This window comes from Buceros rhinoceros, unplaced genomic scaffold, assembly GCF_000710305.1.
Source record: "Buceros rhinoceros silvestris isolate BGI_N320 unplaced genomic scaffold, ASM71030v1 scaffold18971, whole genome shotgun sequence".
In the NCBI taxonomy this organism is placed as follows: domain Eukaryota; kingdom Metazoa; phylum Chordata; class Aves; order Bucerotiformes; family Bucerotidae; genus Buceros; species Buceros rhinoceros.
The window spans coordinates 1-24,519 of record NW_010395160.1 but is presented as its reverse complement, the minus strand read 5'-3'; the positions used below and the strand labels follow the sequence as shown (position 1 = coordinate 24,519).

The window sequence follows — 24,519 nt, the reverse complement described above, 5'->3', positions numbered from 1 at the left end:
TATCTACATGAAGATGAGTCTGCTTTTAAGATACGATCTGTGGAAATAGGTGAATGAGGAAACTTTTAATGAGTTACCAACATTTATTTCCATCTGTGTTTCCAGCTTCTTTTTTAATACAAAGAAATGAAGGACTAGTACAAAACAGCAGAGCCTGTATATTTCTGTGAGGCTTTTATGTAAGCCTCTGTTGTCCGGACGTGGTGCTAAAGGGGACAGGCAGTCTGCGTTCATCAGCTGATTGTAACTGTGGAAAAAGAACCTTTAATTTAAAGTAACTTACAGCTGAAATTATTTTACTCTTTGGCTTGCACAGAATGAAAGGGAAAATTAAGTTTTACTGGTCAGGGGTGTTTTACTGAACTAAGAAAGGGAAAGTTATCCTGGTTTTCATTTCAAACCAAGAACTGAAAACATTTTTTTCTTAGGTTTTGACTACTAGGGAGATCTTGACAGAGTAAAGCAAGTCAGATGTCAGCAAACAACTCTTCTCCCCCATCCTTACAGAAGTTTTCCCCACCTACATGTCATGCTGCTGCACCACAAACCCCAACTTTGTCTTCAAGTCCCCAGTCGGGGCTCTCCAGTCGACTCTCCAATGGCAGTTGCAGTACCCAGAGCCTCACCAACTCCCGGGGCTCTATGCATGGTGTCTCCTTCCTTCTGCAGATCGGTCTCACTCGAGAGACTGTCACCATTGAAGCTCAGGACCTGTCCCTCTCTGCTGTTAAAGACCTCGTGTGCTCTATAGTTTACCAGAAGGTAGGGTATAACACAACCGTGTTCTGCAGACAGCAATGCTTGTTCTTGTTTTGTAAAACACTGCTAGTAATAATGATGTGTGACTGGAACGTGCCAAGAAGTCTGGTACAGACAAAGATTCGTGTTAGATACTTGCAGTTATACACAAAGAAATTTTGCTAACTTCCGAGATGGAAGCTTTTAATTTAAATGGAGTAAACCCCCCTGTTTCTTTCTTTCTTGTGAAATCTAGTAAAATAAGTTGTAGTAGTAAATTTTCTGCAGTAATTTTCACAATGTGGAGACTATGTTTTTCCTTTCAGTTATTGTCACAAATGTGTTAGGTTTTTACTAGTTTATGCTTACTGCTGTTAAGGAGTGTTCTTGCAGCCATAGGAAAGGACCAACTGTGGCTACAGAAATGCACTGCAGACCCGCAGACTTGCATGTTACTAGCTTTTCTTCTGGTTTCTAGTTAATAATTAAAAACCCTACCAGGCAGCTACTACTTTTCCATATAAGGAATGCATCCGTTACTCTTATGAGAGGACTGTTATCAGCATAATTTCTATTGCGAGAGAGTCAACCAAGAAATAAAAAAAATCTGAGCATACTTTCAAATGTATCTTGGTTGGGGATTTGTGAGAGGGAGGGACTTGAATGCATATTATTTTGTAGTGGATTGTTTTCTCTATGTCTTTCATTGCTGTGATTCGTATTTATGTTTGATTCTTATAATTAGATGATTCTTTTTCACTTCGTAGCTTGGAAGAATGTAAATGCAAACGTTGTATGAACTCTCATTTGCATATGCGCATCTATCTTTTTTCCTCATCTCATAACTTAACTGCTTCTTCCATAATTTTACAAACTAGTTGGCAAGCAAGCTGATTTCATAATAACTTCATGGGATATCAAAATGTAGTTCAGCATGTTAGTTTCTTTCTGAAGAGAGAAGTTGAGTAAAGTTTTTTGTTGTTGGGGTTTTTTTTGTTTTGTGGGTTTTTTTGGTACTATGCATGTTAGAGGCACTTTTTCGCAGCCATTTTAGGGGCTGCTTTTTCTTTCTGTATCAACTCGTCCTCTTTGCATCTGCACGTTTCCTGTCTTCTGTCTTAAAGATGGAAACAAATACATTCACGCTTACTTTTCTTCCTCCTTTCTGTTCTGGCAGGCTCAGCTAAAAGTTTATCTCAAGTTCTTATTACAGCTCAAGAGACTTCTTAATATGTTGAGCCTAGTCTACTGCAGAACTGATGAGGATTTCATGAGTTTTCCTCTTTTATCTGGCTTTGATTCAGTTGATGCTCTCCTGCAGCTGAGGCTACCAGTAGATGACTGCTCAATGAGAGCATGTTCACAGGTGGCAAACTTATCAGGGCACACAACCTTATGTGTGGTGGATTCATCTTTCATAAGTAGATTTATAGCCAGTGCACAAGTGGCAATATCCTCCTTCCACCCTCTCTCTATTTTACAGCCATGTGTTCTGCTGTGACATTTTTTTGTTATAGATCTGATGACTGTTGCAAACATATTAAATATTCAAGTTTAATATGTAGATAATTTTGTATTTATGTAAAAATAGTAAACTATGTTCTTCTGTGTGCTGTCATGCATATGGCTGCCGTTTTTTTCCAGTTGAAAGCTTTGAAGGTACTGGGTATGCCTTTGAGATTCAACAGTGTTAAAGCTTCCCTTTCCTTTGGTATTCCACAGCCTGCTTAAACTGTTTTTTCTTGATTGGTTCTTGGCCCTCAGCTTTGGAGTACTGTGTAGTTTGTTCTTGTGATAGTTCTGTAGTTAGCAGTGTCTATTTACTGTTGCATTTCCTTAATGAAAAAGGAGAAATATCTTTTTAAAATTGGAATAATTTCTAGCTGCTTTTGTTATTTGAGTGTTATCTTTACTAAAAGTAAATGTAATTTTCTGTGCTTATTTTTAATAGTGTTTTTAAATCACATTTCAGCCTTGTATTTCTCTACATACCTGGAACAAAAAATTTCAAGTATCCTTTATCGTTTGCTTGGGAGCTTGAACTGCCTGCCTTAACTATTTCAAGCTGCAAGTACAGTATCAAAAAAGTTGATTAGGACTTACAGCAGATCTCTGAGGAGGATGGATTTTAATCTTTGTAAAAGTAATTACAGCATCCTCAGAAGTTTTCAGAAAAGTAACTTATGCCTTATGTCTATTTTTTTCAGGGGAAATTAATCAGCTGTGGGGAAAACAGTCCCACAAAAGCCTGTGTTGGAGAACAGTTTAGTTAGGAAATAAGTGCTGTGTTTACCTAATGTATTTTCATAGGGCTTTCTGTATTGCCAGTCTTGCTGTATTGTCGATGGTCAACTGTGCTTCCTGCTTCAGATGCTGCTGTTTAGTGTAGCTTGTTCAGGTTTTCACAGAATGATAGAATCGCAGAGTAGTTTGAGTTGGAAGGGACCTTCAAAGGTCATCTAGTCCAACACCCCTGCAGTGATCAGGGACATCTGCAACTAGATCAGGTTGCTCAGAGCCCATCATATCTGACCTTGACTGTTTCCAGGGATGGGGCATCAACCACCTCTCTGGGCAACCTGTGCCAGTGTTTCACCACCCTCATTTTAAAAAAATTTCTTTCTTATATCTAGCCTGAATCTTCCCTCTTCTCGTCTAAAACCATCACCTCTTGACAACAGCCTCTGCTAAGAAGATTGTCCACATCTTTCTTATAGGCCCTCTTTAAGTTCTGAAAGTCCACAAAGTTTTGCAAAGGAGTAATTAAAATAGCATCAGCAGAACTGAAACTAAAGAGATATGTCTGCAAGGAGAGCAAGATGAGTAATGCAAATGTTTGATGTGTCTTTCAGCTCTGTTAAAAATATTCTAAACATTAGGAGGGGAGCAAAACCTTTTTTCAAGTTTAAAGTTAAATTTGGTGAGCAGTTAGGGGTATTGCATATTGGAAATCTCAATAGAAATCCTGAGGAAAAAAAAACCCTCTAGATTTTATAGGGATGCTTCAGAAGATTCTTGGTTATAGTCTCTATCTGTCTTCTCTGTTCGTTCTTTATCTAAATGGCTGTATATTAAAGTACCACACATACTTCTCGGGGAGAGCCTGAAGAGGAACCAAAGCATGAACAGATATGACTGCTGGAATAGAGGGAGTGTATTTAGAAGCAGAAAAATGTGTAGCTTAAGTTGCAGATGGGCAGTGCATGTCTTCTCACAATGATCAGATACTACAGAGGCAGGTTCTTAATCCTGTTTTGTGTTTAAATGCTGTTTCTTCATTCCTCACGAGAGGACATGTAGTAGTGCATAGGGCTTACTTATCTTAAAACTAAAAACTCCAGTGTGGTGATGCTTCCCTCCTACAAACTTTGAATTATGTAGGACAGCATGCTATAAAGGCTTTATTCTAGCTTATTTATGTTGTTCTAGTTAAACTAATAGCTATAAATGAAAGGCATTTGATTGTTCTGTTCTATTACTTGTATACTATCAGTACCTGCAAGATGGTTCATAACTTTTCTTCTTAAACTTATGATTCTTTATTGTAATGATTCAGAAACTTCCCTTGCCCTCCTTTTTAATCTACGAACCTGTCCTTCATCCTCCTCATTTTCAGTCATACTCAGCACCCTCTTCTTCACATACTTTTCCTCCAGTGCCTTTGCTACATTTTGCTCTGAAGTAGGCCAGTTGCCCTCCTGTCTTAGGGTGCTTGCCTGAAATTGTTGTGATCCTTTCTAACGGTTGCTTTCTCTTTGACTTGAGCACTGATACACTGTTATCTGTTTCTTAATCTTCCAAACTACATTTTCCACTTCACTGAACCCACCCAGTCACCACTTAGCGAAGTTAAAGGGGTGTGTCTTACGTCTGATTAACAAACCTCTCTTGGATTTTTATTCTGTATTTCTGTATTTATGCTCTCTGTGTTCTGTATGGTGCTCTCATGTCTTAAATTTAAAAAAGAAAAGAAAAAAAGAAAGCCAAACCAAACATTTTCTCATCTCTTCTTCTCTGCCCGTACATATTTCTAATGCTTCATTCATGTTTCCTGCACTTATTTCCTGTCTGTTTAACTTTTTCGTATTGAACTTGATCCACCCTAGTATTTTTTTGTTCTATCTTGTGTCTTGGTTTCTTCCAAAGCTAAGTTTTTCTTCCATGGCCTGCCTGTTTCAGGTTTATTCTTAAATCTTCTCCACCAACAATGTTTCAATTCTGCTATTGCTGAACTCTTCCATATGTAGTACTTTTTTCAGTTCTTTCTTTGAAATAGTCTCAGTATTGTCTTGCTTACCTGTACCTATAGGCTTGAAGCCCATATCTAGCACCTGTTACTTTCAGCTTGATTCCTGTAACTCTGGTGTGTTTGGTCTCTTTGGTTTTGCTAGCAGTAATATTTTGGTTGTCTTAATTATTCTTCATCCTAACATGATCACTGTCTTTCAACTGCACCTGTGATTGTCTCTCAACAGCAAATTCATGATTGTGTATAATCTTATTTCTACTTGATTCCTGGCTTTCTTTGTGCTTCTTCATTCTTTCTTTCTTTTCCTTTTTTTTTTTTCCTATTTTTTTCATGTTGGGTGTTTTGATCACCTTTCTTTCTATAGCCAGTCCTTAAGGTGTCACGGTTTTTATTAAATGTCTCCTCTCCCAATAGTACTTATGCTTTCTTACTAGTATTAATTCCATGATTGTTTCCCCCCACATTGTGCTGTTTTTGCTCGCCTGAATTCAGGCCTTAATCTGTTGACAGCCACTTACGCAGGTACTTAGCATGTTCATGCTCATATTTCTTCAAGACTCTGACCTGGGTAAGGTCTTGAGAACAGTCACTGGAAGTATAGCTGTGTTTAAAAGCAGTTAAATCTTGCATATTACTCCTGCTTATGAGTCTGTCTACTGTTTCCGTAGTTTCATACTTCCATCATTTTTATAAATGCTGTAGTCCTGGTACATTGTATATCTTGGTCAATAATTTGAATAATCTGAATTGAATATGGTCCTGTCAGTATGTATGCACTTTTTTGATAGTCCTGCCTATTATTTTAATTAGACTAGGTGGGATTTATTTTTCAATGATTGGAATATGACTGAAGTCCTTGGATTGTTTGGAAAACTAGCCAGTTTCCTTTGAAGATGAAGTAAATTGGGATGCGGTGGGAAGGAAGATCAGGAGATGTGTTCAAACATGTTCCTTTGATCAGAGGGAAAAAAGCCTGGCATGAAGAACACACAAGTATTTCTGTAGAATTTTCTAAGTGACAGTTAACTGTATACCTGTATATACCTAAGAACTCGAGTTTTAATGGGGTTGAATTAAAGTAGTTTGTATAGCTAGCTCTTCAGAATTGCAGAATCATCTGGTTGGAAGAGACCATCAAGTCCAACCAGTGAGGGCTGCTGAAGGGGGAGAAAAAGGCTTTAAATTGTCACGTTGTGAAAAGACCAAAACATGTGGAATTAATATGAGCTGTCTTCCAAAGGTTTGGAAGCTATCATAGTAATGGCTATCTAATCAAACTGTGGCAGAGGTGTTGACTTGAAGGTTAATATGATTTCTCAAGTGTTAACAGATGTTTTAGTAATAAAGCATTGTGAAGTAAAGAACCATATTACAACGATTATATTACAATCCATCCATATTACAAATGGGTCTCTACAACTCTTGCAGTAACAGCTTAATTCGGTGTAATAAATGGGTAACAGTACGGCAACCATCCTTCTGGGTTTTTCTGCAGGTTAAGCTTGTGATAGCTCATGGTGCTTATTTTTGAATGGCTCTAAAATGAATGCAAATCATGTTTTGTATTCATTAGCTGTGTTCAGATCTTCTTCCCCCCCTGTTGGTCTGTGTTCTTGACTTGTCATCTGCTTTCTTCATACGAGCTAAACTAGCAGAGTAGTAGAGTGGAAACACAGAAGCAGACGTGCCTCTGAGAGGATGAGAACTGCTGGAGGACTTGGGACATGGAGCTAGAATATGCAGGGCACGTTAGCATGTCCAGTATGGTAATAACTTTGCATGCTGGAAAACCCAGCCAAGCAGTAGTCCAAGTACATCTGTACTGAGGCATCTGGCGAGGGAAAGATCTCATGTAACATGTTTGAAGCTAATTGTCTGTGTGATAATGTGTTGGCACATGATTTTAAAGAGTGGGAGTGAATAGCTGGGTAGGGATGCAGAGTAATAGATGGGAGTGATTTCAGTGAAGGAAGAGACTTTCCAAGGTAATAGATGTTTTGCACCATTAGACTTTGGAATTAACGTTCAGTGGTTTGAAGCATTTGTTTTGAGTTATGACGGGTCATGAGATATTGGACCTTGAAACGATATCCGCCTACACTTTTCCCTAGTGTGAATTTTTGGCGTCTGTTCCAGAACTTTGTAAAGAAAGTCCTGGAACATGAACTAGAGGGATTTTTCAGTTACTGCCAAGATAGAAAGAAGCCTCAGTTGTGTTTCGCTCCAGCAATGCTGGCTGCTGTATGTTTAATTTTTCTGGGTGAAAAGAATGGTGTAATGTACTATTAATAAAAACTAGACATACTGTAATACTTGCAGGTAAGCATTCTAGATGATGCATGATGCCAGTTGTTTTTCCTCAGTGTAACTGCAGTAATGCACTAGTAGCGTTACTTGTGCTAGCACCGCCCAAGTACAAAGGATTGCATACGTAAGCTGATGGTATTGGTGTACCAGAGATAAATTTTGGCACAGTCAGTCTCATACGTAGACTTCCCGCAAGTGATTTCCTGGAGTTAGATGCGCTTTTAGAACTGCTAACGCTGGGAACAATCTCCTTTTTGCTTTTAGGAAGCCTAGTAATACTGGGATTACCAGTTTATGTGTTCTGAGTCACTGTGCAGGTACTTTGGGCTTTTATGCAGGAAAGTAATAGCTGTTTAATCCTGTAAGCTTTAAAAAATTCTGCTCTGAGTTTTGTTTTCAAGTTTACATTATGAGCTCTTAACACTTCAAATGAACTGGGTAGAGTTGTTCCTTAACAGCTTCATGTAACGGAGCATAAGGAAGGCTATAAAAGCTGGATCCGAGATAAAAATTTCATAGTGTACAACTTGAACATAGTTTCAGCTTTGCGTAAAAATTCTGTTTAAAGATACCACTTGAAATAAAAACCTTGTTAATCGATGATGGTTATTCTTGGCCAGCAGTCCACCTCTGCCTTCTGGCTGAGGTGCTAGCAAGGAATACTGTATTCCCAAATGTAGAGAGGGGTGGAAGAGAGAGCAGGGGGCTGCACGTCTGTAAGATTCAAGCTGCTTGCACAGCTCCCACCATCAAAGCCTGGCCAAGTACCATAGCCACGGGCTCTGATGGGCCGCCTGCAGCTCATCGAGGCCGGCCATGCAGAGGGCAGCCAGGCAGCGCTTCCATTGCTTGGGCACACAGGACTGTAGTGGGGGCAGAAGTGTGTGGAATGGAGTGATTAGAGAGGAACCTTTGTGTTAGGGTCTGTTCTTTTGTAACAGGGGAATTTCGGGTTGGGAGCTGTGCGAGGAAAGTGCAGGGCTTTTTCATCAACTTGGAAGGTTTTCTTGGGGACAGTTGAATCCTACAGCCTCCTGGCAGAGGTGATGCTGCTACAGCTTCATGCCCAGGTGGAACGACTGGGAATACATGGATTCCCAGTATGCACAGGCACTTGGATACAGGTGTGTGATGCATACACGTATACATACAGATCAACACAGGCAGACACACGGAACTCTCACATGAGCACAAACAGCAGCAATGAGTCTCATGCTATAAACTTCTCAGGTGGTTCAGTGTGAAGGTCTATAGTGGGATCACACACACACATGAAAAAAAGCACATCAACACAAAAAATTGTGGATGTCTCCAGTAGCTGGACTCAGGCACTATCGCCCGGTAGCAGTCGCTGGATCTGGGTCTTGCTGGTACCTCGATGTTCAAGCTTTTGATTTCACTCATTCTTTTCTCTAGTCACTAGCACCACGGATATGTGGGTCCTCTGATCTGTGGTCTGCCTCCAGTTGCTGGCATTCAGACTGCCCTATTCACACCCATGTGCTCAGAATGAGAACCCATCATCCAGGAAAACAGTTAGAAAGGGAATTTTATGAAAAGAGAGGACAGATGGTGCTGATGAGGCACCAGACAGTTATTCTGACCAGCTGCTATTTACAAGTGACCAGCCTCTCTTTGTCTTCTTATCCCCCTATTTTTTCCTGATTACTTCCATAAACATCCCACAGCGTTTTGTAATGCGTCCCATACCACTGGGCAGCAACCCTTCTTAGTCTAAAAGGTGCTCTAGTGTTGACTTATCTTGATGAGTTTTATGACTGGAAACCGGGGCTGAGGCTGTCCTGTGACAGCCCTGGGAGAGTCCTGGACAGGGTATCCTTTTCTTGGGGTCCTTAATTTGGGTTCCCCACCTGCCCTTGTGTCTCTGTGCTCCTCTGGCATATGGAAATGAGCCTTTGGTGGGCCGATGGTTCCTGTGATGATGGGCCTGGGAGGAGCTGAGCAGGGTGTTGTGTGGGCTGCCCCACTTGCGTTGTTCCTCTATGCTCCCTTGTGGACATGCAGACAAGTTCCTAACCTAACAGGCAGGATACGTAAAGGAACTGTTTCAAGGTTCCTCAGCCATGCCTGTCTCTGTTGTGGATTCAGGAAAACCTTGTAGCAACTACAACTTTGTAGTACCAATGAACAGGTTATCTGTGTTCTAATGCTTTTAGGTTTTGGAATTATTGTTTCAGAAATGGAGATTAGGCATGCACAATGCATAGAAAAATGTGTCCTGGGTGAAGTCTGTCACATGTATCTATAGAAACTGCATACAGAGTCTGCATTTAATGATAGACTTCTGGAGTAAATTCTGGCATGTATTATTATTATTAGTCTTCTTAGACATGACCTTGTGATTCTGCACCTTGGTCTAGAAGCTACTGATTAAGCTGAAGCTCATAGATAGAGGAATTGTCTTTAATGTGGTTAAATAATACAGTTACAAAACCACACAACCATTCACAGTCCTTTCATCCATATGTATGTATGCTTATTTGGGGAGAAGGGGGCAGCAAAACATCACTGCAGTATTGTAAGTGTTCACGGTACACAGCTTAAAAGTCAATTTAATTAACGTAGAACCAAAGAAAGATGTCGATGCCAACAGTTCTAACAATTTATAATAGATTATTTTGCTTTTTTACAATACTTTTATTCCATAGAAATTAATTTAGCTTTTGCCTGAAATTTATTTGAAAACCAAATCTTAATTCTTGGCATTATACTGTTATTTACAAACTTTGGAATTAATATTGATGATCCTTTCTAGAGGAATGGAATGTCTCGTTTTTAATGATTTTGCTTGCTGTCACAAAGAGGATTTGAGTGTTCACGTGTAACTTTTGTTATTGTGTCAGCTAATGCTTTTTAGTCACCAAAATTTGATGTGATATGTTTAAAACGTTTCAGTAAATCCAAGATGTGTACGTGAGTAGGTAAGTGGTGCACATGCAGAATACATATGGTCATAGCTTTTAAAGTAAGTGCTTCTTGGTATGCGATTATGTCATCTCTGATTGCTGGGATGGGGGATTATGTGTAGGGTCTGGCAGCTGCACGAAAGGTTTATGGTCTTGAATTATGAAAAAAAGATAAACAAATCATATTTTTATCGAAAGAAGGAGACTTAGACCTGTGAAATATCTTAGAGGTTCCTTGAAGACTCTGGTTTGTAGGTAGTTCTATGAACTTAGTACGAAGAGGCAGTAGTTCACACTGATTCTCTGAATCCTCAGTTGTCCCCCCAGCAGCTGAAATTAATATCACCATTAATAAAGAGTGTCATATTTATCTGCAGGCAGATACATACCATATTCATGCTGATTTTCTCTCCCTTTTGTTGGAATTAAGTTATTCAGCAGTATGATGCAATTGATATACCATAAACAGAAGTTATCTTGAGGATACAACTGTTTGGAGCATTGATGTGTTAGCTTCCTGTTGTTCACGATAGTGTTAAGATGTGACATTTGGCTAAACAGTGTGTGTAATATCAAGGAATAAAATCTTACAGCACTTACTAAAAAATGTAAATATAACTTGGTTTCTTGTTAATTGAGTCACAGTTTTGAGGGAGTTCTGAGGTAGAACCTAAAGCAGGTTTACGCACTGTTTCAGGCATGAAGAACTGTCCGTTCCCTCAGAAGAACTACTAGTGTGCTGCATCTATGCACGCTTTGAATACAAAGTCAAGTCTTGTGCATACTTGCAGAGATGCTGAGGCACATGTTTGGGCAGCATGACTAATTCTCAAGCTTTTTATTTGATTTTCTGATTTAAAAAAAAAATCTTTGGGAGATTGGAAAAAAGTAATTTCCAGAATATTCATGGATATTTGCTATTTAGTGAGAAGAATCAGCGAATGAGTATACTGAAATAAAGTATGATAAGAGAGGAATTCTTACAGGTCATTCCAGATGACCCAAGAATTTTAAACAATAGCGTTTTATTGTTTAAAGGTTTTTAAAAAGCATCTGATTGGGTGGAGTATAATGCTACTGTCATATCTGCCTTCAAGGCTATTGTACAGAGTATGAGAGAGTATCAAATTTATGTAGGGAGCCTAAACGTGAGTTGGGAGGCAGAGGAAGCAGCCTGTTGCTTTGGTGTCAGCCTGGTAGATGAGTTTCTTGGTTCTGCGGATTAAATATCTACTAGTGCCAGTATAATTTTGCCAGGTTTGTCCTTTGCTTTGGTATGGGTTAAACAGCACACGTCCTGGCCCTGTAGGTAGTATGGTCTCCAGAGCATGGGGATTCAGATTTCGGATAAAATTGCTACCAGAAAGAGGAAATAATTTTCTTTCTGAATGGGAAGAGAGTGTGAAAACAACGGGCATGACGGACACCTTCGTTATGTCCTCGAGTTAGTAGAAACAAGTCTTTGACTAGTTTAGATAAGGACAATTAATGTATCCCAAGCTTCATGCAGTGTAGACCTGTTACTTATTGACTGTGCGAGATCTAAATTACCGAACTATAGTCTATCACCAAGTTAATTGTAAGTTTGTTGTGTGATTTTCCATATTTTCCCCCACATTCTTCCAGTTTTCTTCTTTGGAGCACTTCTGTGTGTATTCTCACCTCAAGTTTGAATTCTGGTTTAGACAAAGAGGCCAAAGGAGCTGGTTGATTAGTACTCATTACAGGTCTCTTTTTCTGGGAACTTTGTTTACTTTTAAGCTTTTCATTTTAAGTTGTTTTACTCACACTTGACAATATTTTGAAGAGTGGGGAAAAGACAGAATAAAAAAGCTATTTTCAGTGAAGTGCCATGGTAAAATGGCTTGTTACTTAATGTATCTGTTTCCTATATGGATTTGCCATATTATCATTTGTCCTTGTGGAGAATCGAGTTTTCCTTTTCTTGCATCTGCAAATCTAAACCGTTGTAGAACAATGACATGGAACCTCTCGTGGATTGCTCCTCCAGAAAAGTGTGGCAGGTGGGGCTGGAATGTCTTGAGCTGACTTATCTGCCTCACCCAATAAGGGTCACAGATGGTGGTATCTGAGTTAGAAAGGTCTGCATTGGCTTTCAGGTGCCAGACTGATTATGCAGGTCTGAGAGATTAAAAACCCGAAGAAACGAACTCCCTAACATTTTTTTCTTTTCAGGTTTGAAAAAAGTGTCGCTGTTAGTGGGGGGGAAGAAGTTGGTATTGATTCATTTTGTTTTGGTATGGGTGTTTTCCATTTTGTGTTATTGGGGTTTTTTTACCTTTTTACGCTACATTTGAGTTCAGAAAATGCTTCAGTTCCTTAAAAATAAGCAGATTAATTTTGTTTCCATGGAACACTTAAAATACTCAAGTTCTCTAGCTGTTATTAAAAACATTTATGGACAGGATTATCAAAGAGCGTGTGTTAATTTTGACTTTGCTTTCTATTACAGTTCCCAGAGTGTGGTTTCTTTGGCATGTATGACAAAATTCTCCTCTTCCGTCATGACCTGAACTCAGATAATATTTTGCAACGAATTACATCAGCAGAAGAGATTCATGAGGGAGATCTTGTTGAGGTTGTACTCTCTGGTAGGTGTTATTGCAACAATAGAACAGCACTTTATTCAGGGAATTAAAAGAAAATAGGACTTCATAGAACACTATTATCATACTTGCCTTGACCTCTTTTACTTAACTCTCGTACTAGGTCACTTTTTTGGGGTGGAGATTTCCAACAAAATCTAAGTGATACTGATGTTTCAGTGCTCAGTTTTGTTATTGTTTCACTGTCTTGTTTTAATCTTCTTCAGGTTTTTTATTACAAATCTGAATCCTAATAATATGAGTTTATAATTATAATAATATAAACTCATTATAATGGTTTTTGCCAGAATGCTGCTAGGATTCAGAATTTGCTCTTCCAACCCTGATGCTGGCTTTCTTTTACTTATATTTGTCTTTTTATTCTGTAGCTTTTACTATTGGTGGTTTATACTGCTGAAAGGCTTCATATAAATGTAGCTGCTGAGTCATACCTATAAAGGACAGCCTCTTAAGGGTTATTATAGTGCTTGAAAACAGTTTATTTGAAATGATAAAGTCCTTAGAGTGGTTTATTACCCTTCAATAGCAAGGACAACCCTCCCGCCACAAACCCCAACTGATTTGATTTCTATGTGTTTCATCGATACTCTGTTGAATTCGATCAAAAGCCAGCTGTAGTTAAACTACAAATAAAAGCTGAATTAGCATCAAGCAGCTCTTTCAGACTTTGAGGACTAAATGCCAAACTGAGGTTATGTTCTAGGCAGAGATCACTTGGCTGACTTAGGATTAGATTAGTAAATTGGGTCAATAAAGTAAAATATCCAGAGTCACAAGGCTGAATACCCTGGCTGCATTTCAGGACCTACTGTTGTAGGTTTATCTAGGGTGTTCAGTAGTTGATCACCTTGCTCTGAGCTTTTCATTGCTTCTGGTGAATGGCGTGTTAGGAAAACTTGTCCTGTGTGCTGCTTATTCACAATCTCTGACAGTTTCCTTATAAACAGACAGACCACCAGAAACTAAGGCATTTTGAAGACATGCAAATCTTTCAGCAAGGTTTTAAAACTCAGACATGAGAATCTGAATATGAAGTGTTAGTATTTTGATCAAAGAATAGTAGTCATCAGAGCAAGCTGATGTTGGTGTAAAATACCACTTTTTCCTTTTTTACATTCCAAAGAAACAGGACAAAAAATAATTTAAATGCATCTGTGCTTGTTTAAGAAAACTAACATTACTAGTGAAGTTTCCAGTGTTCCGTAGAAGTTCTGTCCACAGTTCTGTTTTGATACACACAGAGTTCAATCTAAACCTTTTACTGAAAAAAAGTTTTAGAAGTAAAAATCTGACCTGTAGAACTGTCGATTGTTTCAAAATTTCATACATTACAAAACAGCTTAAAAATGCTCTTTCAAATGTTTACTGTTGATTTTAGCAAAGCTTCCTGTGTTTGCCTTCTCATATTAGTGAGGTTTTCAACATTGTGACTCAATGTTGATTAGTTGTGGCCATTAGCCTACAGAATCCAATGTATTTTTTTCCTCAATAAAAAAGTTTACTGAAAACTTTTGTAATCTTGTAAATGCATATTTAAATGGTATATGGTAAAACACTGATGTCTAAACAGCTCATTAGTGTTCTTTGAATCTGCCCTTTTTAAAACAACATGCATGTCCCATAAATCCTTGTTGGTCCTGTGGCAAGAACCATAACTTACTGCAATGTTTTAAAAGCTTTGGCTACAGTTGAAGATTTCCAGATCCGTCCTCATGCACTTTATGTGCATTCCTATAAGGCTCCTACGTTTTGTGACTACTGTGGAGAGATGCTTTGGGGTTTGGTACGACAAGGATTAAAATGTGAAGGTAAGTCTGTGATGTTTAGTGCATTTTTGTGTGTGTTTATATACGATGAGGAATATCTTGCTGGATATGTTAGCACATGGTAAATGTAGTATTGAATAGAATTGAGAGGGGTAATGCATCACAAAACCCAAGCTCTGATCCTTGTGTTAACACCAACTGTGTGTGACCTTAGGCAGATGAGTTAAGAAGTGTTACTGTTTCATGCTTTGGAAAAAACAGCTAGCTTACAAGTGTGTGTTCTTTGCACAAGGAGCACATACTTTGGAGAGACTCCCAAAGGGGAATCCCCCTGCCTTGTGGCCCCCATCCAGCTGGCTGCAGAGCACTCTGCAGCCTGCTGTCAGGTGCTGATGCTTGCCTCCTCACTGGCTTCTCCTTGGCTCTTGTACTCTGAAGTGAGGAAGTGATGGGGAGAAATGAGGAGGGTGATAGGCAGCTTCAGGGTCTTTGACCTTGTTTCTAGAGCTGGGCTTACTGGAGACCAGTATTACAGCAAATAGTGCAAAAAAAGCTGTTTCTGGGAATCACATCAAAAACACTAAAATAAGAGAATTTAACAGCAATCTGTTTCTGCCTTTAGCATTTTCCAGGGTGATTTTTTTTTAAACTGCTTTAATAAAATAATAGTACTATTTTTGTTACTTTGAATGTTAGAAATTTTTTTGTCTAAAAACCTTCTTTTTCAGGTTGTGGGTTAAACTACCATAAGCGATGTGCCTTCAAGATTCCAAATAACTGCAGTGGAGTGAGAAAGAGGCGTCTGTCTAATGTGTCTTTACCAGGAGCAGGGCTTTCAGTTCCAAGACCAGCACAAGCTGAATACACATCCTCTGCCTCTGAAGAAGTATGTAATGTGAAAGGAGAAACAATTTCTGGTTTTAAATCCTTTAACCTCTGAGGAACTAAATAGTGTTGCAAGGGGCTCATAATGAGTACCAGCAAGTTGAGCTTATCCATTAGGATTGGTTTTAGTTCATTTTTAAATCTGGTGAGTCCTAGGCTGTGGCACTTACTGATAACTATTATTACTGTGGGAAGTGAAACGGGGAGTAAGTGACAACTTTTATGTATAATTTTGTTGCTAGCCTGTCACTCATGGTTTTATGGCCTCTGGGAACTGTGGTTGCAGGATAGAATAGTTACTTGGCTAAAGGAGTACCAATTGTAAGCTTTTATGCTTGGAGAGGAGAGAGTGTTCCTGATAGGCTGTTAAGCTTTTCAGAGAGTTACTCCAAAAAAACCCAAGCCCTATCAAGGAGAGTGTAGGGGATGAAGGATTTACTGTCATCCATAATAGTTCTTTGTTATGATGATTGCTGAGAAGTTACTGGTTATACTGCAACTATATTGGGATCGTAGGACGGGACAGGCAGTGATTAGATCCATTTGCTTCATTGCTGCTTTCACGGTGGGGTAAAAGCATTGCTTTTAGCACTTAGTCTCTCTTGCTTATCTAATTCTATTCCTTACAACAAATTTCATAGTTTAAAATATAAATTGTATAGATTGTCTAATGCAAGAACGTAATTTTTTTTAGCTAGAGGCTATGAAGGGTAGTCTTGAGTCATTAAAAGTATTTATTGTGATGATTATAACTATTGGTAAGATGTATTTATTGAACATAGAATTGTAACCATTTCTCCTATCAACGAATTTAACTTTTTGATTTCTACGTTAATACCTCTGACACCTCTTCTTTGCTATGTGATGTCAAATACCTGGCTTAGGTGGTCAGTAATACACTACTGTATTTGCAGTTCATCTTTGAGCAATGTTAAAATGCTTTAGTTCAGAATCACAAGGTCATGTTCCTTTTTTCTGTAGATGTAGGTAACCTGCTGAATGTTCATTGTGATACTCAATGCTTTTTTGCTTTAATGGCTGAATTTTTGTTTTAAATTAATTTCAAATATTTTTGAGGTGTTTAATTTCCAAAATTATTTTTAATTTTCTAAATATTTGTGCCTAACTTGGTAAGCTATGCAGGCATGCAATACATTGCTTTTTAAAACTGATAGCTTGATTGGATTTGGTTTGCCTACCTCCAGTGTTATCCATTTAGATCCTCTGTATGGGGGTCTGTCTGTGCTGTTTTTGAACCTTGCCAGGTTCCTTAAAAAAAAAAAGTGTAGAAGTGAATTTCTAGTGTTTTCTCTTCTGTAGAAATATTCATGCGTACTTTCCTGTCAGGTGTTCTCTTAGTTTTGTATTATGATAGCAGAATGTCCTCTTAAAGCTTTTTGGCCAGGTTGCTTTCTTATCCAGTCAGTTTCAGAGCCAAAATTTCCCTCCGGACCCAGTGACTTTTTTTTAATTCTCTCCTAAAGTAGAATCGCAGAATAGTTTGGGTTGGAAGGGACCTTGAAAGTATATCTAGTCCAACCCCCCTGCAGTGAGCAGGCACATCTTCAACTAGGCCAGGTTGCCCAGAGCCAAATCCAACCTGACCTTGAATGTTTCCAGGAATGGAGCATCTACCACCTCTCTGGGCAACCTGTGCCAGTGTTTCACCACACTCATTGTGAAAAATTTCGTCCTTACATCGAGTCTGAATCTCCCCTCTTTCACTTTAAAACTGTTACTCCTTGACCTGTCACAACAGCTATGCTATTTATGTATTTATGTATTATGTATTTATGTATTTTAGCTATGCTAAAAGACTGTCCCTATTCTTCTTATAAGCTCCATTTAAGCACTGAAAGGCTGCAAGAAGGTCTCCCCAGAGCCTTCTCTTCAGGCGGAACAAATCCAGCTCTCTCAGCCTGTCCTCATAGCAGAGGCACTTCAGCCCTCTGATCATATTTGTGGCCCTCCTCTGGACCTGCTCCAACAGGTTCATGTTCTTCTTATGCTGAGGACTCCAGACCTGGATGCAGTACTGCAGGTGGGGCCTCACCAGGGGGGAGTGGAGGGTGAGAATCACCTCCCTTGACCTGCTGGCCGTGCTTCTTTTCATGCAGCCCAGGATATGATTTGGCTTTCTGGGCTGTGAATGCACATTGTTGGCTCATGTCCAGCCTTTCATCCACCTGTACCCCTAATACTTCTCTGCAGAGGTGCAAGAACTTGTACCTTGAACCTCATGAAGTTCACTCAGGCCCAATTCTCCAGTTTGCCCGTGCCCCTCTGGATGGCATCCCATCCCTCTGGCTTGTCAACTGCACCATTTGGCTTGGTGTCATCTGCAAACTTGTTGAGGATGCGCTTGATCCCATTATGTCATTGATGAAGATACTAAACAGCACTGGTCCCAGTACAGACCCCTGAGGGACACCACTTGACACTGATCTCCATCTGGACATCAAGCCATTGACCACTACCCTCTGGAAGAGACCATCCAACCAATTCCTTATCTACCAAACAGTCCACCCATCAAACCGTTACCTCTCCAATTTAGCAAGAAGGATGTTGTGGGGGATCGTGTCAAAGGTTTTACAGATGGCCAGATAGATGACGTCCATAGCTCTTCCCCTTCCCATTGAGGTAGTCGCTTTGTCATAGAAGGCCACTAGGTTGTTCAGGCAGGACTTGCCTGTGGTGACGCTGTGATGGCTGTCTTGAATCACCTCCCTATCCTTCAAGTGCCTTAGCATAGCTTCTAGGAGGAGCTCTTCCATGATCTTTACGGGCAGAAAGGTGAGGCTGACAGGTCGGTAGTTCTCAGTGTCCTCCTTTCTACCCTTTAAAAAAATGGGTGTAATGTTTCCTCTTTTTCAGTCACCAGGGACTTCACCTGTCGTGGCAGCCAAACTGTTTTGGTACAAATCACATATACCTTATTTATTCCAGCGCTGCTGCCCAGAACCCAGTAAAAGGATTCCCTCCTGGAGTGGCCGACCCATCTGGATGGAAAAGATGGTGCTTTGCAGAGTGAAGGTTCCGCATACCTTTGCTGTTCATTCTTACACTCGTCCCACCATATGCCAGTATTGCAAACGGCTGCTCAAGGGCCTTTTTCGCCAAGGAATGCAGTGTAAAGGTAAACATTTAGTTTTCTGCTGCAGTGATAAATTTCAGTGAAGGTCTTGTATTTAAAACTGATTTCAACTTGTGTTTTGATTGCTAGAAGGTTGTATACTGTGAAATGGGGAAGTGTAATTTTTGAAAAATTGCATGTTTCCGAGAGGATTACAGCAGCCCTCATTTTCAGTTTAGTAGACTGTGCATTGTACCTTTTTGTGAAAAGTAAGATTTAGTGATGTGTAGATTGGGAACACATTAATTCTAGAAGGATTATTCTAAATTAATAAAAACGGGAAATACTTCCCTGTGCTCAAAGTCTGATTTCTAGACTCATCACTAAAGAATTTGTAAGTTTCCATGATAAAATTCTAGTACAGACGCCTGGTTATTGTCTTTTGGAAAAATTTATACACGTTAGGTGCCTTTCCTGAATTAGCTTAGGCTTCATCAGCTGTGTATTCTTTATTTAGCATATGTTAAATATGGCTTCAGTTCTTTGACTCTTCCATGCAGTTCCCAGGGCATAACTATGACATCATGATCTTCTTCCTCCTCTTTGTTGCTGAATAGTGCTTTGTTGCGGGGAAACAACTGTAGTAATGAATCACAAATGTTAATATTGAAAGGACTTTCCATTTCTCTCATGTAAGTTTGTCAAACATGAGTACGAAAGGTCAGCATTTTGAAGGAGGTTGCTTAATAAATTTTCAGGCTTTTTATTTTTGGTAGAGGAGAGCAAAAATTGTAAGCTTATAGCTGTGTTAACTTTCTTTTGACTGAAAATACTGCTGTCTTGTGTAAGGAAAGAGGTGGTATTGTCTTTCATTTCTGTTGTTATTAATTTGTAGTCTTTGCAGTCTGTTTCAAGTCTGCATCCTGAACTGGTTTTGATAATTTTTTTTCCCAGTCATTGTGTCTCTTGGATACGTGCATAATATATACGTGCATAAATAATGATCACCTGAAAAAGGTGATTTGCAATTTTAACATATAGACGCTACTGACCATGTACAGTTGTTGTGATTGTATATCCAGCTGAACAAATGGGGCTATACATCAGATTCGGGGAATTGAATGACACTGGACAAAAATAGCATTTTTGCATGGAAAACAAACCTAGAGAAACATTACGTATATGCACAAGACAGAAATAAGTACATTAATAGGCCTTCATTTATGCAGTATGATTCTATATGTATTTTTAATGTATCAGGAATTGATACCAAAAGATCCAAATATTCTTCTGCAGTTTCTTCAGGTTTCCCACTGACTTCCCTATGCACGTTCCCAAAGCTCAGGGTCTTTCAGCAGTACCGTGTTTCTGAGTATCTGTAAGAGCCCTGGATTTCATGAATTCATCCAGGCTTCTACTTGGATTCTGAGGATGATCTTTGGGGTGCTAAAGCTATACTTGTGGTAATAAATTAAATGTGCCCAGGAGCATTCCTGGGCACTGATGTCAACTAGAACAAAAAGACTTGTGCTCATGAACAAGTTTTCTTAGCAGCCCAGTCTGGGTGGCTGCATGCAGACTGCCTGTTGTGAAAAGTTTCTTGAGGTACTCTGATACACAGACTAGACCTGGGAACTGTTTGGGATTGTGCTAATGCTGTGGGGCAAAAGCGTGCTAGAGTAGGTTTCTAACTTTTAGTAGACTGGAGAGTTGCATTGCAGTACCCAAGAATGTTTATGGACGTAGTTTGATTTATTAAGATTGACTTGCTCTTAGTCTCTCTAGTTCCCTGGTAGGTTGGAGGCCATCTTGAGCATAAAGAGTGAGGCAAAGACGACATTCAGTACTCAGTAAGACCAGCTGTTCTCAGAGTTCCCAGCTTTCTGAGCTGGATGACAGGGATGGGGAGCAGAATGAAGCCCCCATAATCCAAGAGGAAATGGTCAGTGATCTACTACACACAAGCCTATGGGATTGGATAGGATCCACCCAAGACAACTGAGGGAGCTGGCAGAAATGCTTACTAAGCGAATTTCTATCATTTATCAGCAGCCCTGGCTAACTGGGGTGGGGGGTTCCAGTTGACTGGAGGTTAGCCAATGTGATGCCATCTCCAAGAAGGGTTAGAAAGAGGATCCAGGGAACTACAGGCCTGTCAGTCTGACCTTGGTGCCGAGGAAGGTTATGGAGCTGATAATCTTGAGTGCCATCATGTAGCATGTACAGGACAACCAGGCGATCAGGCCCAGCTCGGCGCTGGAGGAGGTTATGGAGCAGACCATCTTGAGCCTCATAATGTGGCATGTACAGGACAACCAGATGATCAGGCCCAGTCAGCATGGGCTGATGAAAGGCAGGTCCTGCTTGACTAACCTGGTATCCTTCAATGATAAGGTGACCCACTTAATGGATGAGGGAATGTCATCCACTAAATGTTGTCTACCTAGACTTCAGTAAAGCTTTTGACACTGTTTCTCACAGCATTCTCCTGGAGAAACTGGCTGCTCATGGCTTGGATGAGTGTAGTTTTCGCTGGATCAAAAACTGGCTGGATGTCTGGGCCCAGAGAGTGGTGGTGAATGGAGTTAAATCCAGTTGGTGGCTGGTCACCAGTGGTGTTCCCCAGGTCTCAGTATTGGGGCCTGTTCTCTTTTAACATCTTGATCAATGATCTGGATGAGGGGATTGAGTTGCACCCTCAGTAAGTTGCAGATGACACCAACATGGTCAGGTGTATCAATCTGCTTGGAGGTAGGGACACTCTACAGAGGGATCTGGACAGGCTGGGATGGGCTGATGCCAGTGGTACGAGATTCAACAAGGCCAAGTGCTGGGTCCCTGCAACGCTACAGGTTTGGGGAAGAATGGCTGGAAAGCTGCCCAGCAGAAAACAACCTAGAGGTTGTTTTGTTTTCTTTATGTTTTGGAGGTGCTGGTTGCAGCTGCCTGAATATGAGCCAGCAGTGTGCCCAGGTGGCCAAGAAGGCCAATGGCATCCTGGCTTGTATCAGCCCCAGTGTGGCCAGCAGGAGGAGGGAAGGGATTGTTCCCCTGTACCCTGCATTGGTGAGGCCACACCTTGAGTACTGTGTCCAGTTTTGGGCCCCTCACTCCAAGAAGGACATTGAGGTGCTGGAGCATGTCCAAAGAAAGGCAATGAAGCTGGTGAAGTGTTTAGAGAGCAAGTCCTATGAGAAGCGGCTAAGGGAACTGGGGTTGTTTAGCCTGGAGAACAGGAGTTTGAGGAGTGACCTTATTGTTCTCTACAACCTCCTTTCAGATAGTCGTAGTGAGGTGGGATTCAATCTGTTCTCTCAAGTAACAAGCGACAGGATGGGGGGAAAAGACCTCAAGTTGCATCAGGGGATGTTTAGGTTGGGTATTATGAAAAGTTTCTTCACTTAAAGGGTGATCAAGCACGGGACTGGTCTGCCCAGGGAAGTGTTGGAGCCACTGTCCCTGGAGGTGTTTAAAAGACATGTGGAAATAGTGCTAAGGGACATAGTTTAGTGGTGACTTGATGGTGCTTGATTGATGGTTGAACTTGATTTAAAAGGTGTCTTTCAACCAAAACAATTCTATGACTTTGTGATTTGAAAACTCTGTTTCTTTTGGTCCCCTTCAAACTAGCGAAGTAACTGTACTCCATAGTAAGGAGTTAAAACAGTGCTATAGGAAGTACAGTTCATTGGTCTCCTAGGATGCTTCCTGATCAGCACTGAGAAGCTGAACAGTACTGTATTTTGCTCTAGGGTTTGTCTTCTCTGCTACTAAAAATGGGGAGATAATGATTTTTCTCTTGTCTGGACTTAAAAGGAAAGTAGAATGAGATTTCTTTGGATAGCAGAAAGGGGCTAAATTATCAATTTGAAAACAGTTGTGGGGACAGTAGAGAGTTTTGAAATTCACGATATTGATACAGACTTGAAAATTACAGTGATGCTGCTATTAAAGGAAATTCCTTTTAATACTACTAATACTGTGTGTGTTGGACTTTGTTCAGTAGGCTGCATTTGATTCCTTGGATGCAGAAATGGCATACATCCAGTTTAGATTCCATGTCCGTGTCAGGCCAGATCTGGACATAGTGTTACTCTGTGTGCCTTGTGTCAGCAGGCAGAAATGGAGCTTCAGTGTTTAGTCAAATCTGTAACCTGAGTGATAGGGGAACTGGACTGTAAAGGTTTGCTGCGCGGCATATTTGCTCTGTGATAAGAGTGTGTGATCTGAGAGGCTCTGAAGGCTGCAAGTCTTAGGCAGCAGGTGGGGAAAAATGATAGAGATGAGACATTTAAATCATGTAGCAATGGAAAACAATGTGTGGAACAAATGAGAAGATGGGAAAAATTATCATAATGGAAAAAATAACTACAGAAAAAGCTAGAGAAGTAGAAAACTGTTTTTGAGGTAGTGCTGACATAATATAGAGCGCTGGGTCAAACCAGCATGTGACATCAGGACAAGACTTAATTTCCTTCTGGAGGTGACCTCATTGGTGCTGTCTTCAGTTACATGCAAATGTAGGAATCTGAGCTGAAGCTTGTGATGGAAGCAGTGAATGATAGAACGTTACTGAGTAGAAGTAGGTTCTGGTATCATGGGCTCATGTATCTTCTGTTTTAGATTGCAGATTCAACTGTCACAAACGCTGTGCACCTAAAGTACCTAGAGACTGTCTTGGAGAGGTGATTTTCAACGGAGGTAAGATGAGAAACAAGCCTTCAAATAGTAACAGATCTTTGGATGCTTAAAGAAGAAGCATTAGCTTTTGGTTCCTTCATCTTTGAGTATTTTATGTCTTTTCGTTTTATCTTCCCATTTTTTTCACCTGAGATTTTGACAATTAAAAAGATTCACTGTAAAACATACTCTGGTAACTTTAATTTTACTTAATCAGTCTTGGCAAGTCCAGTATACGTTGCTTGAGATTGATCACATAAGATGTTTAATTCTTGTACATTGAGAAGGCTTCTTGATTTTTTACTTCCCTTGAGCGATCTGCTCATTATTCACCAGGAAATATATATTTTAAAATATTAGTATCTAAAGACAAGTAGCATTTTCTGTGACTTTCTCATATCCATGATTTTTTAATGGCCAGAATTAGCCCAGCAGTTCATGAGATAAAAGAGAAAAGAATAAAAACCAAGCCAAACCAGAAACACCAACTCTAATTTTTTGACCAGTGTTAAGCTGATGAGATGTGGAATGGATGAGCAGACAGTGAGGTGGATTAAAAGTTATTTGAATGGATGGACATAGAGGGTGGTCATCAGTATCACAAAATCTTGTTGGAGGCTGGTAACTAGTGGTGTATGCCATGGGCAAATTCTGGGTCCAATCCTGTTCAACACCTTCATCAGTGATCTGGATGGTGGGGCAGAGTATACCCTCAGCAAGTTTTCTGATGACTGTGGGAGGACTGGCTGATAGGCCAGAGGGTGGTGCTGCCATCCAGAAGGACTTTGACAGGCTGGAGGGATGGGCTCGTGAGGATTGTGGACAAGATGGCTTCCAAAGGTCCCCTCCAACTTCAACCATTCTGTGATTGTGTTGCCCAAAATCTTAAATCCTTGGCACACATAATTTTAAGGGGAATAAAATTGATGACATGCGGCAGATCACAATTGTGCAACCTGATTCAGAGGCCTGGGCAGCAGCCCTGTTAACCGTTCAGGTGTTGCCATTGCACAACGTATCCCGTCCATTCATGCCTGCCTTCTCCAGCTCCAAGAGTGTTGTCTGGGTCTTGATGTTGGTGGTCATGAAGAACAGTGTGCAATATGTTGTAGCTGCAGGCTGCTTTCACCACCCTTATGATGCTAAGGTATGGGGGCGCATAGTTTAGGAACTACAATTTCATGCAGTTCTTTTGTGGGCATGAAGGAGTTGTTTATCTTTTTTGATCTTTCTTCCATCCTTAAATTGAGCTCTCCTTACATCACCT

The 24,519-nt window shown here is 40.2% G+C and overlaps 1 protein-coding gene across 1 annotated transcript; it reads left to right on the top strand.

Moving 5' to 3' along the window:
* Positions 1-471: 471 nt before the first annotated feature.
* Positions 472-23,273, top strand: LOC104501627 (serine/threonine-protein kinase D3-like; the record flags this gene model as incomplete). The annotated part of the gene is made up of 6 exons (XM_010145466.1): positions 472-762; positions 12,695-12,833; positions 14,525-14,656; positions 15,343-15,500; positions 18,446-18,635; positions 23,196-23,273. Coding segments are annotated over exons 1-6 (988 nt in total), but the record flags the coding sequence as incomplete, so codon positions are not given.
* Between the last annotated feature and the right edge of the window lie 1,246 nt (positions 23,274-24,519).